This window comes from Trichechus manatus, unplaced genomic scaffold (genome assembly GCF_000243295.1).
Source record: "Trichechus manatus latirostris isolate Lorelei unplaced genomic scaffold, TriManLat1.0 scaffold00029, whole genome shotgun sequence".
In the NCBI taxonomy this organism is placed as follows: domain Eukaryota; kingdom Metazoa; phylum Chordata; class Mammalia; order Sirenia; family Trichechidae; genus Trichechus; species Trichechus manatus.
In genome coordinates this window covers 17,193,096-17,208,803 of record NW_004443965.1, presented here as the reverse complement: position 1 = coordinate 17,208,803, position 15,708 = coordinate 17,193,096, and the positions used below count along the sequence as shown (strand labels likewise).

General features: G+C 39.2%; 1 protein-coding gene across 1 annotated transcript in view; it reads left to right on the top strand.

Moving 5' to 3' along the window:
* Window positions 1-11,945, top strand: part of NLN (neurolysin) — a 120,867-nt gene extending 108,922 nt beyond the window's left edge. Inside the window, exon 13 of the mRNA XM_004374537.2 lies at window positions 10,414-11,945. Coding sequence (XP_004374594.1) covers window positions 10,414-10,548 — 135 coding nt within the window. The 3' untranslated portion in view covers window positions 10,549-11,945. The remainder of the gene's footprint in view (window positions 1-10,413) is intronic.
* The last annotated feature ends 3,763 nt before the right edge of the window (window positions 11,946-15,708 follow it).

Genomic DNA, 15,708 nt, shown 5'->3' with positions numbered 1-15,708 from the left:
TAGGTATGTAAAGGTGCTATTATGACATCTTGCTGGCTCTTCTCATTAGTTAGTGAGGCTTCCTGGTACTACCTCCCTATGTTAAGCTTCCTCATTCACCTTTTCAGTGCGTCCACTTACCTGACCGCATCCCCAGGACACCTCCACCGTTACCTCTTTTCTTCCAGCTGTCAAAGTAGGAACTTGAAAGTCCAGTAGAAACAACCGCTGCTGTTATACTTCTATGTGCTCCTTATTCTCAAGCTTTGCAGCTTGGCAGGCGACTCCAGACTATTCTTAATTTAGACAAAGGGGCTGGGTTCACCAAACTCTAAGTAGAGTGAAGTATAGGATGCTACTAGGAGACAACTTGGAGTTGCTTCCTTGTGATATTAAAAAAAATGTCCAGTTTTACTAAAGTTTTGCATTCAGTCGTGCTATAATTATTAGACATCTTATGCTATGAAGCTGACTTTAATCCCTTCTTTCTGGCTTCTTTTTTCTTTTCTATCAAGTACTCTGGAGTATCATGTCACTCCTTGCTCCCCTTATTCTCGCAGCAGTAGTGGACCTGGCTCAAATGGCCATGGAGAATCTTTCTCTGCACCCAGCCCCCACCCCATCCCCTCCACTGCAGTGGTAGATACAGCTTTTTAAGCTGCTGCTTTTTAAGCAGCCATTTTCTTTCCTCCTACAGTGTACCATTTATTTATTTATTTATTTTAAATTTTTATTTATACTTGCAGATGTTTGCTCTCAAATAACACCTGGTTTACAAAATTCAAATACCCACTTTTTAAAAACGAATGCTTTGGAACAACAATCCTGTTCTACAAAAAGCTTAGATCTTTGTTACAGCTGTATTGTGCAGTGTCTGCTCTGAGAACCATTTCACATCTTAACAAGCAGAGCTGGGAAACTCTCGAGGAAAACAATCATAGAAAGAGGCAAACACAAGCCTGCAGTCTTTAAGATGACCAAAAGTAGTTTCAAAATCCAGCAGCTAATCACAGGGTTGAAAGAATGGGGCACTTTAACTAGGGCCATTTCTTTTTATATGCAACGTCATTGTGGGAAAATTTTCTAAGAGGTAATAGACATCCTGGATTCAAAGGCAATTATATTGTTAAGCCAGAATTACCTTCCTCCTCTTTGGTATTTGGAGAAATTATTAGTTTCTTCCATCAGTGAAGGAGAAATACAACCAAGTGTCACTTCTGAAAGTAATACCAAGAAAGTCAAGATGAATAGTGTAACTATTTTATTTTAATCTTTAATGCCAAAAGGAATAGTTAGATCTTACTTGCAATAACAGACACAGAATCATGGTTACACATGAAAACGAATTACCTGACAGAGAAAGTATAATATAAAGCCAAGAATTCCAGTGCTCTTCAAACAGAATACTAGACCCAGTTGCTGCTACAATGTGTTGCTAAGGGATCATCATGACATTTCCTTTCTTGATGGTGCTTCCAAGTAAATTACCGTGGATTGTCTTCCACTTAAGGGCCTTATTCTTGATCTACCACCCAACATTTTGGTGGTAGATGCGATTTTCTCTTAGATTTTGCCTGATTTAAGGGACAAAGGAAGGAAATGCAAAGGACTTCCAACCTACTCTGAGTATTTTCAAGGCCAGACCTTCTAAGTCTTGCATCCCAGCAGGCTGGTAGCAGTTTTTCTTTTGTGTTCTTACAGACCTTCTTTGTGTTTTTCTTAGAGCCCTTATAATCTGCCTTGTTCATTGTCTATTTCTTTATCTCACCTACATATTGTAAGACCCTTGAAATAGGAACTGTTTTGTTCATCGTTGTGTTCCCTCCTATGCTTCATAAATGTTTAATTTCATTATTACTGTTACATATACATACCTCTTTGGACCTCAACTGGAGTTCACCCATCTTCTTGCACTCCTCTACCTCCCTAGTCATACTGCTACCCAGGGTGCTGTTCTTCTGCTGATTTCTCCCATCCCCATAAAGATCTGTGTATCCATCTCTCTCAACAAATTAAAACTCTGCATAAGGTTTCCAGAAAGCCTCTTCTAAGCAAAGCCTTCCGCGTGGTTGTCAAGCAGTGATTCCAACCACTGGTTCTTGTTTCCATCTCCTCGACTACCAACACCAGTCTTTGACCCTCTGCCTCCTTTGTTGTTGTTAAAGGTATTCTTTAAAAAAATTTTTCCACCCACAATCTCCCCACCCTTATAGAAAACAATGGGTATGCTGTTGGGAAGGAGTTTACAGATGGACTGTGGAAGGGAATAGTTTCAAAGTCCAGTTTTGAGGAATGCTGGTAAGCCTCTTACGTACCTGATCATCCTCTCCTGTCCTTGGGTGAATGCTGTCTGCCCTGATGCCTGTTACCTAGTGTTTGAAGGAGAAATTCTGGTTCCACTCCCCAGAGTCAGTCACAGCAGGGAGGAGGGAGGGTTGAAAGTCAGTGGGTGCTTGCACATGCTGCTTCAGAGATGGGAGAGCTAATAGGAGACCCAATCTGTTTCCCGCTTATTCTCATTACTAATAAATGATGAGCATCCTTCATTCAGATGATTAAGATTGCTATGAAAATATTGCCTCATATCCCCAAAAACCAAACCTATTGCCACTGAGTCAATTTCTACTCATAGCGACCCTATAGGACGGAGTAGAACTGCCCCATAGGGTTCCCAAGGCTGTAAATCTTTACGGAAGCAGACTGTTGTCTCTTATAAAAGGTGCATATTCCTGGATAAAATGAGTTCTGTCTCCCCTATCTAATATTCCTGCTGAATTGTACTTCCTGTTTCTAATAGTAGAGATAAAGTCTCTTGGACTTTTCTCTACCTTTGTTAGGAGATGGAACCCTGTTGGTGCAGTGGTTAAGAGCTCGGCTGCTATCCAAAAGGTCGGCAGTTCGAATCCACTAGCCGCTCTTGGAAACCCTATGGGGCAGTTCTACTCTGTTCTATAGGATCACTGTGAGTCGGAATCAGCTTGATGGCAACGGGTTTGGTTTGGTTTGGTTTATTAGGAAATAAAACTAATTTTTAGGGAAATGCAAAACCAAGAATGTGTTTGTTTACCTCAACTGTATGTGAGTGATTGAACTTGGGGGTAGTGTGAGAGGAAAGGAAATAAAAGGAGGGATAGATGACTACTTAGGTTTATTGAAAACCACTATATGCCAGGTATTATAGTAGGGATTGGGCAGGGTACTGAAATCATCTCCTCTAATTGCCCATCAACTGAGCAAGGTAGGCATATTCTCATTTTACAAATAAGGAAACCAAGGCCCAAGGTCACATAGCTGAGGATGGAGCCAAGATTCAAACTTAGGCCTAACTCCAAAACTTCTCATCTTGAGGCTTTAGAAAACTTCAGTGTTAGAAAGGACTTGCATAGTTGAGAAAAGAAACATACTAATCTTCCGGGATTAGAAACCACAGAGGTAACGTGATACTGATTTTCCCTCATAAAATCTTACTATAAGCAGAGCCTCCTGAAAGACACTTTGAGCATGAAAAACTTTAGTGGTTCTCTCAGTGCTTCTCTTCCTGCTGTTCTCACAGTTAAAATTTCTTTGTTGGATAAACAAAGCATGGCAAAGACTCCTTCCACCGGTGACATATGTCTCCCAGACCGTGTTCTCTCACCCAGAGAGCCTGGTACCTTCCTAAAACACAAAAATTCACTTAATTTTTTTTTTTTTGTAAGAAAAGCAAGATCCTGTTGCCAAAGTGACTCAAACTCTTGTCAAAACTTCATTGCAAAGGAAATGAAACTATTAAAAGACCATAGCTCTGTAATTCAGGAAATTAAATCAACTTGTTTGGAGCTTATAAGCAGAGGAAGACTTGAGCTGCACTGAGCCACGTATTGCGTGTCATGGATTGAATTATGTCCTCCAAAAAATATGTGTATCAATTTGGCTGGGCCATGATTCCCAGTATTGTGTGGTTGTCCTCCATTTTGTGATTGTAATTTTATGTTAAAGAGGATTAGGGTAGGATTGTAACTCCCTTAGTAAGGTCACATCGCTGATCCAATATAAAGGAAGTTTCCCTGGGGTGTGGCCTGCGCCACCTTTTATCTTACAAGAAATAAAAGGGAAGCAGGCAGAGAGTGGGGGACCTTATACCACCAAGAAAGCAGAGCTGGGAGCAGAGCGTGTCCTTCAGACCTGGGGTCTCTGCACCGAGAAGCTACTAGTCCAGGGGAAGATTGATGAGAAGGCCAACAGAGAGAGAAAGCCTTCCCCTGGAGCTGATGGCCTGAATTTGGACTTTTAGCCTACTTTACTGTGAGGAAATAAATTTTTCTTTGTTAAAACCATCCACTGGTATTTTTGTTATAGCAGCACTAGATGACTAAGACAGAATTTGATACCAAGAGAGTGGGGTGCTGCTCTAACAGATAACCTATAATGTGGAAGCGGTTTTGAAACTAAATGGATAGAGGAGCGGTAGCAACAGAGAACTGGCAGCAGCAGAACCAGAAGACCAGCACCAAACAGTGCTGAAGCCGATGCATGGAGCGAGAGAGCTGAGTGCCTGTGCGCAGGAAGCTTCCTGGCAGAGTGGGGTGCTTCCAGTCACTTATCAGTGGAGCTGCAGAGCTTTGGTAACACACCTCAGCACGGCAGATGCAGGCATGAGGCCCAAGAGGCCACAGGAAGAAGAAGCTGAAGAGACAAGGAACACAAGAAGCCGAGCTGCCTCAGTCTCAAAAGGTATGGCCATGACCTTTGGGATTTCAAACGGTGGAGCCATGGCCTCTGGTGTTTCTAAGGGTGGAGTCGCCACTCAGATGGACTAAGAGAATGGCGCCTCAAGCTGAGGGAGCTGAGTTGCTTTCCCAGTGGGCCTGGAAGGTGGAGCTGAAGCACCGGGCCTCCACTCAGAATCTGGAGAGAGTAGTGAATACCTAGAGTCTGGAAGGCAGGGCCATTGTATAAATTGCATCAGAGAACAGAGGATTATTTTCAAAGCCTTGAGAGATAATGTAATGTGTTCTGCTGACTTGCTTGGTGCCTGTTATCCCTTCTTTTCCTCCAGTTTCTCCCATTTGTAATGAAAATGTCTAGCTTGTGTCTGTTCTGCCATTGTACCTTTGGAAGCAGATAACTTGTATTCTGGGTTTCACAGATGAAGAGGAATTTTTGGATTGGACTTGGCGGTAAAACTTTCCCTATATAATGGGGACAATGTGTTTTTACATATTGCAAGGGTGTGATTTTTTGGGGCCCAAAGGGTGGAATGTCATGGATTAAATTATGTCCCCCCAAAAATGTGTGTATCAGTTTGGCTGGGCCATGATTCCCAGTATTGTGTAGTTATCCTCCATTTTGTGATTGTAATTTTATGTTAAAGAGGATTAGGGTGAGATTGTAACATCCTTACTAAGGTCACATCCCTGATCCAATGTAAAAGGAGTTTTCCTGGGGTGTGGCCCGTACCACCTTTTATCTTACAAGAAATGAAAAGGAAGCAGGCAGAGAGTGGGGGACCTCCTACCACCAAGAAAGCAGTGCCGGGAGCATAGCGTATCCTTCGGACCTGGGGTCCCTGCGCCGACAAGCTCCTAGTCCAGGGGAAGATCGATGAGAAGGCCAACAGAGAAAGCCTTCCCCTGGAGCTGATGCCCTGAATTTGGACTTTTAGCCTACTTTACTGTGAGGAAATAAACTTTCCTTTGTTAAAGCTATCCACTTGTGGTATTTCTGTCATAGCAGCACTAGATAACTAAGACATTGCGAGACTGAACAGTGCCCTGCTCTCAGCTGACTTTATCATTTAGAGGAGTCATGAGCTGTGCCTTCACAGCACCATGTAACTCCTCAAATGCTCGCTTTTCTTTACTACCTAAAATTACCATTCTTTCTACAAAATGAGAATACTTTGTCAGATGGTTGGCTTGTGGGTGATTTTTTAACTTTTATTTAGATTTCCACGCATGTTCCTGTATTATTTGTGGAATGAAAAATGTCTTTTTAATGCATAAAAGAATCACATCGTGAACATTAAGAATTTCTGCAGATAAATCTTAGTTACTGAGGTTGGTACATGGGGTACCTGAAGATTCATTATATTGTTGTCTCTACTGTTAATATATAGTTTAAGTTTTCCATAATAAGAGGTTTAAGTATTTTTGTAATTCTGCAAATAAATTTAGTTCACTTTTTTCATGTTCTTCCTACACCCAGAAAGCACAATCTTTTCTTTGCCCCACCCACTAACTTAACGCTGGTCAAATTTGGACACATTGGGCAATGAAAGAAAGACAGGGGAAGGGAAGTGAATTGTGGTTGGGCTCAAGAGCTCTGATACACTTCTTTTTAGAATAATAAAATCTATGACATGAATAGCCATCAGTTACATTTTAGAGTCTGAAAAATTGCTATTGTAACAGAAATAAATTGCTTCAGACCAAGCAAGGAATGACAAGTCATTATTTTTTCTAAAGCAAATTAAATCTGGCTGTAAGCTGTCATCACCAACGTTTTCAGGAAGTCCAATATCAGTGATTATAGACCCTCCCTTTTTAGGAAAATGTATCCAAAACTTGCAAATAAGGCAACAAGATCACTGTGTGTCTTTTCGATGTCATACTAAAGCATCGTCTAATAAGCCACCTCAGGATCATCTTATGCTGTAGGCCCTAGAGCTGTGCTGTCCAGTATGGTAGCCACATGTGTGGATATTGAGCACTTGCGATGTGGCTAGTGCGACTGAGGAACTGGATTGAGATGTGCTATGAGCATAAAAAACACACTCAATTTCAAAGACTTCCTATAAAAAATTACATCTCAAAAAATTTTTTATCAGTACGTGTTAAGGTTATAATGTTGGAGATATATTGGTTTAAATAAAATCTTTGATTAAAATTAATTTTACTTGTTCTTTTTTTAAAAAAAAATAATGAAACTTGAATTTAAGTATGTGGCACACATTGTGTTTCTATTGGACAGTGCTACCATAGAGTCTATGAGAGGGTAACTTTGACTAATTATTTACTCCTGATTAGGGTCCGGACTGAAGTTAGATGTTAGTTTGTGGATGACTGATAAGTTGCAAATCATTTTGTTTCTGACTAGAGAAAACCTCAAAGGTTTTCATTTTATCACCCTGTAGGACATTAAACAGTTTTATATCTTACTTAGAAGCTTTCATTCATGCATGTTTTATTTTCCTCAACAGTTTGACTAGACTTATCTTTGAGGTTGTATCAAGCAAAATCATTGTTTTAAGTCAAAAGTTAGATAACTTTAGTCTCTAGAAATTATCTAGTCTTCTTGTAGTCAAAAAGACTTAGTCCCTTTTATCAAATAATATAACGGATATAAATTTAAGAGTGCTACTCTGTGTACTTCTTAGTTTATGTGTTAATTTAGAATTGTTCTTCATTGAATTCTCTTGCCTTGCTTTCTCAAACGAAAGTCAGAAGGAAGTGGAAATTAGTCACTGATACTGAATAACAGCTGTTTTGTTTCACTTCATCTGCTCATGTGTTTATATAAATAAAGGCAGAGGAACTATGATGTTCTAAAATTCCAGACCTCTGTCCCCAAAGAAAACTTTAAAGAGGTCCCCATTCCCATTACTGGGCCCGCAGTAATGTCCTACCCTACACCATGGGGCATGTCATGTTCTCCCACCACCACTCCATCCATAGAGGAGAGGGTTCTTTATGAGCCCCTCATAAAACCATAGCAGAAACATTTGTTGTGGTTAGTTGCCATGAAGTCAGCCCCCAACTCATGGCAACTCCACGTACAAAGAGTCCCTAGTCCTCTGCCATTCCCATGATTGATTGCAGATCACACCATTGTAATCCATAGCTTTTCATTGGCTGATTTTCTGAAGTAGACAGAAGTAGATCACCAGGCCTTTCTTCCTAGTTCTACTTAGTCTAGAAGTTTCACTGAAACCTGTTCAGCATCATAGCAATACACAAGCCTTCACTGACAGATGGGGGATAGCTGCACATGAAGTACATTGGTTGGGAATCAAACCCAGCCAGGTCTTCTGCATGGAAGGTGAGAATTCTACCACCAAATCAACACTGCCCGCACAGCAGAAACATAGTAGAAGCCTTTTTTAATAATATTTTGTTGTGTTTTCAGTGAAAGTTTACACAGCAAATTGAGTTCCCATTTGACAGTTTCTATACAAATTGTTCAGTGACATTAGTTATATTTTTCACAATGTGTCAGTACTCTCTTTAATTGTGTTCTGGTTGTTCTGTTTCCAGTACTCTAGCTTCCCTGCCCCCTTATCTTCTTACCTTAGCTTTAGAGTAATTGTTGACCTTTGGGTCTCATATAGGTGTTTTTTTAATAGAGCACCGTACTCACAGGTAATATCCTTTATTTGTGTGTCTGTTATTTCACTAAAAGGTGACTTCAGGAGATACTTTTGGTTCAGGGTTTAAAGAGTTTCTCAGGGCAGTAATCTCAGGAAGTCCCCTAGTCTCAGCTGCTCCAGTAAAGTTTGGACTTCTTAAGAATTTTCTGTTCCACATTTTTCCCCTATTCTATCAGGGTCCATCTATTGTGGCCCTGATAAGACCGGGCACCATCTAGTTCTTCTGGTCTTCAAGGTAGATGATGCCATGGCTCATGTTGGCTGTTACCCCTATAGATTAGTTTCTTCTCTGAGACTTTGGTTTCCTTCCTTCTCTTTTGCTCCTGAGGAGTAGAGACCAATCATATCTTAGACAGCTGCTCACAAGCTTTTAAGACCCCTGACACTACTGACTTCACTAGAATGCAGACCATGAACTTTGTGATGCCAGTTGACTGAGTTGTCCCATGTGACTAAGTCCTAAGCCTTCAAACCTAGGTAACCAATCTCGCAAGGTGTGTGGTTATGTGTGAGAAGTATCTGTAACTGCATCCTCTGTGAATGTATATGCATGCACACACATATCTGTATGTACACATATATACTGTTACCTTTATCTGTGCACACATGTGTACACACCTGTGCCTACCCATACACATATATGCCTGTATGCCTACATATGTGACCATACACTCGTTTTTTGGTTATTGTTGATGCTATTGCCAAATGATATATGTCATATTCTTTATCACAACCATCGTTTTCTCTTGTGCACTTCTTAGTAGCATTGTTTACTTTGATCAAGCTGTGGACTCACATTCGGTGCTACTTTTCCCATCACTAAAAAAAGTATGTACTCAGCTCAAAAGCAGTGGGTTTGGTTTTGGTTTACGATCTAGAAAGTGTTTCCCCCTCCTTCCCCACGCATTCCTGGTAACCACCAATGAACATTGGTCTCTATATATCTGTACGATATTTGTCCTTATGTGATTGACTTATTTCACTTAACATTATGTCCTCCAGATCCATCCATGTCATAGTATGTTTCACAGACTCATCGTTGTTCTTTATGGTTGTATAGTATTTCATTGTATGCATGTAACACATTTTGCTCACCCATTCATCCGTTGAAGGGCACTTAGGCTGTTTCTATTTTTTGCTATTGTGAATAATGCTGCAGTTAACATAGATGTGCATATGTCTATCCATATCTCTTTTATTAAATCTCTAGGGTATATACATAGGAGTTGGATTGCTGTATCAAAAGGTATTTCTAGTTCTGGCTTTTTGAGGACTTGCCATACCATTTTCCATAGTGATTGTATCATTTTACAGTCCCACCAGCAATGAATAAGCGTTCCAGTCTCCCCACATCCTCGCCAATATTTGTTGTCATCTGTTTTTCTTTTATCGGTGCCATTTTAGCTGTAGTAGATGATATCTCATTGTAGTTTTGATTTGCTTCTCTCTAATGGCTACTGATGGTGAGCATCTCTTTATGTGTTTGTTGGCCACTTAAGTATCCTCTTTACTGAAGTATCTGTTCATGTCCTTTGCCCATTTTTTAATTGAGTTGTTTGTCTTTTTGTTGTTGAATTTTGAAGTTTTCTATATACTTTAGAGATTAGGCCTTTATTGGATATGTTATTTCCAAAGATTTTTTCCCAGTCTGTAAGTAGAAGCCATTTTGACAGTAGCTGTATCACTGTTTCCAGTTTTACAGAAGCCTTGGTTGTAGCATTCTTGAACATTTGCTTTTCTAACGCTTTTGAAATCACATTTGAGATGGAGCAACAAAAAGGAATATGTTATACATTCCACTTGGTTAATTTTTGTTTGTTTGTTTACTCAGGTTACCAGCTTACTGCTGAGAATCCAAGGAGATGTAAGAGAGGGAACATAAGACCTGAGTTTTAAGCTCTAAATCTCTTATCTAACAAAATAAATAAGTGAATAAACACTACAGAGCTGTAGTATAAGTAAAAGAACAGACAGCATAAAGCTGAAGTCCCTTTTTCTTCACCCCTACCCCTTTATTTTTTTGCATCTAGAGATTTGGAAAATTGGTGTAACCATGAATTATTAGGTATGATGTTTTATTTTATTAGGTTGGAATGAAATACAGAAACCTAATCCTGAAACCTGGGGGATCTCTGGATGGCATGGACATGCTCCAGAATTTCTTGAAACGTGAGCCAAACCAAAAAGCGTTCCTAATGAGTAGAGGCCTCCATGCTGCATAAACTGGGGATCTTTGGTAGCAGTCCATGTCTGGAGGACAAGTCAACATCACCATGTGTTACTGGCCTAGAAACTGAAGGGAGGTTTGTGAATGAAAGTTTAAATTTCTATTGACTTTGTTTTGTTTTTCAGTTTTAGAAATGATACAGATGTAAATGGAATTACAAATACTGTGACCTAAGAAAAGATCCACTAGAAAATAATTGTACTATAAAATTTCATAAAAATGAATTTGATTTCTTTTTATAAAAGTTTCATATGAATGTAATTTGATTTTTTACTATGATAATCGAGATAATATAATGCAAGAGGGCTAAGAATTTTTTAATTGAATCATATACATTATATAATTTGATCCTTCTTATATTTTGAAGTTTTGTACTTGGGATTTCTGAACCGATACATGAATCACTGCATATTCCTCTGGTAAATATTTTCTTGGACCCTGCATCAACTTTGATTTTCTTTCTCACAGTACAGTGTGACCTCTTTGCCGGTATACCTTAGCGCCAGGGGAATATGCCTCAGCAATGCATTTATCTTTATCTATCAGGCCTCATGATTTCCAACTTTCTGCCACACTTGAATTATGTGCCTCTGTTTGGGTTTGTCTTTTCTGTCTATAGCCCAGTCAGAGAGTAACAAACAGTTACGAGTTTTAACTGAACTGGCCTAATATATAGAGAAGTTTTATATCTTGTATTAGAGGATTAGCTCATTCCCACTGCCATATACAAGACTGTCGCCTTTTGAAGTATTTGCCAGATTAAAACACTAAAGCAAGTGCAAGGGTATTTTTCTATTATCCCTTTTTAAATAAGTGGTAGGGAGTTTGCCTCTATTACTTACTGCCCACCTCACCTAAACTGTCAGGTAGGCATGTCACAAATGGCTATTTAGAGTGACATGGGAAGAAAGCTAAAGTTGATGTAGAATACAAAGAGTTGTGAAACTCCAGAAGAGGAGTGGGTTCTAGACAGAAGCATTTGAAGCCAGCTGTTCCAGACCCCATGGGGAAGAGGCTCTTCAGTAGCCTATATTGTCTAGTGATTTTTTTTTTTTTTTTAAGTGAACCTTTGGATTTCTCCAGCTCTCTTTCAATAGGCCCAAGTTCCATTTCTGCAGCAGACCATTACTTCTTTTTCCTCTAGGAATCTGTTCAAAACGGAAGCCAAGACAGGATAATCCAAAAACAAAACAAACCAAAAAAAGAAAGAAAAAAACCTTTGAATGTATTTTGTAGTTGCTTCCCAGTGTGTATCTGAGGTGTTACTTTACTGGCCAAGGACAAAGTTAGAACCTTCCTATCCTTTTGTCCTAATAAACTTTGATTATACTAAGAATCACTATGCTAAGTAATAAAATTATAGGTAACAAGAAAAGCAAAAAGAGCTCTAGGCCCAGAAGGAAATTCTAAGATTATTATTGCAAAGCAAATACCTTAAACTTCCACATGAAATCTTACTTCTCTCCTGAGACAATTTGTCCAGCCCTTCTGTCCCCCACACTGAATTGAATATCACCTCCTTTGGTCCCCAAAGCTGTTTCTGTTGTCTTCGCAACCTGTAATCGTTTTCTTGTATCTTTGTTGTTGTTTAGACTCGTCTGTTTCCAGTTTCAAGAAAAACTCTGTTCAGCTTTTTCTGTTACCCAATGTGTCACCTCAATGATAACTTTATCATTTTAAATCCTAACTTATTTCACATGGAAAAACTAATAATTACTGCATGCAATAAAGTTACAGTAGCATCCAAGAAAATGAACTCATATTTCTTTCATACTTCAATGTTAAAATTGAAATGCATACGAGAACAAAATCAGTATGGTGTTCTATGGTGTTCTTTTTTGTTTATGTCCACATCTAATATTTAAAATCTGCTAAAGAGCAGCAACAAAACTAAATCTTCACCAAAAAATACTCTCTAGCATAATTCAGAAGTGAGGACTTTTTTTAAAAGCCTTTTTGATTGTGGCCATCCATCTGCTTGCTTTTTTGTTTTGTTTTTTCAGTCAGAGCGTATGGTGTCACGGAGGCTCCCTGAATAGTGGATACCTATAAAAATGGTAATTGGGCAAACTTCAGGTATATGGATTGGGTGACATATAATAATGTATATCTTGCTTATTGACCCACACGATTCATGCTTCAAATCTTCAGGGTCTTGTTATTTTGCAAAGGGCAAGTTCTTAAACATCTTCTGCCAGTAATATATCAGGCATGATTCCTAGAGGTTTAATTTTAAGATACTTCAGAGAAGAGGAAAAAAAAAAAAAAGACCTGATGTTATGCCACCTAATACAGATTTTTTCTGCTCTAGTATAAATGTTGCATGTTTCCAAGATAAATAACTAAAAACTATTGTTGAGAGTTATTACTTGAGTTATTTACACCAAGATCTTGCCTTTCTAAAGCTAATATGATTAAAGGTAGATATGATATCTGTAGCTCTTTAGACTTAACAAACTGCATTGTATAAGAGGCTAAAATTGAGAAAATAGCTTTTTAAAGACAAAATACTGATTTTTTACTTTCAAAAGCCTTAACAGGGAATGACTTAATTTTCTATTTTTCCATTTTGCCTTTAGCCTTTGTGTATGAATTAAAGGTATGTGGAGATTCTGCCTCCGCACTGGATTAGCTGGTTTGTGTTTGGCCATTTTTTTCTTTCTCTATCATTCACAAGAAGAATTTTCCATGCTCTGAGGAAATTGCAATAAAATACTAATCCCTCAAACTGGATTTAAGCATAGTTAACTGAACCCCAAAGAGTGTTAAAAGAGAAACCCTATCTCTTTTGAATAGACGCAGAGACCAAGGTTTCTTTCTTCCCTCAACACACCATTTTTACAGTTATATGCCTCCCATCTGAATTTGGATAGCCCCTCACAATTGAATATGCCTTCTTTTATGAATGTTCGGTGAGAATAAAAGCAAAAAAGATACACGTTTTCATTTTCTTTGAGAAACAGTCAATGTCCAAAAGTTAAATTTTCAGTGATCTTTAGTGAGGAAATTTTCATTGGAAACAAATCCACCTAGTTAAGAGATAATCTAGTACCAAGTGTACCAAGGTAAATGGTAAGAAGTTATGAAATGTAAATACTAGATCAGTGTAGTCTTTCCCAACATACCCACAGTAATGCTATAAATAGAGGCTTTGTAAAAAAAAAAAACTGTCAAAGACTGGGGCAATGAATACAACCTCCCCCACCCCCACCCCCACCAGTGTGTGATTCTTGAGTTTTTATTTGGTTGGATTCACCTTGTCATTCCCTTTCCTGATAAAATAAAGGTCTGATGTATCTGCAGTAAGTCCCTGGGAACTAACCTCTGACTTAACAGACAGCTGGTGCTTGCCCTTTAATGTTGTATAAATTTGCCCTCACTTTGAAATGATTGAACCAACCCCTACTTGCAACAAATTCTTCACACAGTCACCTTCGCTTGCTGCACATGCTGCTTTTAAATCACTGAAAAGGCTTCAAGCCTTTTCATGTACTAAAAAAAAAACCCTTTACCGTCAAGTCAATTCCGACTCAGAACAACCCCATAGGACAGAGTAGAACTGCCCCATAGGGTTTCCAAGGAGGAGTTGGTGGATTCAAACTGCTGACCTTTTGGTTAACAGCCATAGTTCTTAACCACTGCACACCAGGACTCCAAAGGTAAGGCTAAATAAGAACCTTATGCACGTGTTCCGACTTACCTACAAAATCTTAAAGACACACTTAGGAATGGATCTTGTTTGTAACGTGAGGACTACTTGTATTTATGTACAAGAAAAGGGAAGGGATGAATCTGAAACAGGCTCTCTTGTTGCTGCTCACATGAGCTGGCACTATTCTAGCTGCTTATTTCATAGAGCCTGGAGGCTCACCTAAACTTTTACTCTCTTAATAGAATGTCTCTAGCATTAGTCATGGGAGAAGCTACATGGCTAAGAATGGTTTAAAAGAACAGTGTTCATTGAAACCAGCAAGACACTTGACATCTTTATTGACATCTTTGTGGCTAAGATGGAGGATATGACTGGGAATAGTGGAGCCAGGTGGATTCCTAGCTAATGAAACATCCCAGCCTAAGGGAGTCGAATAGTGATTCAGTGTTTTGTATGAAGACACAAGGAATTCCATGGAAAGGTATTATCAAATGTACAGATAACAGAGCTGGAGTGGTTAAATATGGTAACATTATTAAGATTTAAAATTGTTTCAGTGGTGAGACAAATTTAAGATGAAATGGGACGCATTCTGTTGCCACAATAAAAGGAAGGGTGTTAATGGATTGAATTGTGTTCCCAAAAAATATGTATTGAAATCCTGGCCACCCCATACCTGTAAATATTATCCTGTTTGGAAAGAGAATTTTCTTTGTTATGTTAATTGGAATATTCCTGAGTAAAAACCAAACCCATTGCCATGAAGTCAATTCTGCCTCATAGTGACCCTATAGGACAGCATAGAACTGTCCCATAGGGTTCCCAAGGCTGTAATCTTTACAGAAGCAGACTGCCACATCTTTCTCCCTCGTAGCTGCTGGTGAGTTTGAACTGCCAACCTTTTTGCTAGCAGCCAAGCACTTAACCACTGTGCCACCGGGTCTCCTTATGCTTCAGTAGGTGGGTTCTAAATATAATTTCTGAGTTATAAAAAGAGGATAATGAGCACAGAGACACATGGGGGAAGACAGATGCCATATGAGAATTGTCTACAACCCAAGGAATGCCCAGGGCTACCCACAAGGAAAGGAGCGACACGTCCAAGAACCTGATTTGGACTTTTTCGCCTCCATAACTGTGAGAAAATACCTTTCTGCTCTTTAAACCACCATTTGTGCTATTTGTGTTAAAGCGGCACTAGGAAACTGAGACAAGGGGAACCGGACTTGATAGTGGTACTTGGGGGAAAAAGACCTGGCAGTTTATTTCACCAAGTTCCAAATAAAACCCACAGTACAGCAAACCTGGGAGGAAAGACTAAAATAGGAGGAAAGAACTAAAGCCTTTTAAAAGTGTGCTGATGTCCTGTGAGTGGACAGCCCCGTAAAACCAAATGAGACTAATGAGGTACAGGAGTCCAGTGACAAGGGCCAGAAGGCAGAAGGGGACAAGGAAGCTGGTGATAGGGAACCCAAGGTTGAGTAAGGATATTGTTGATGTGTT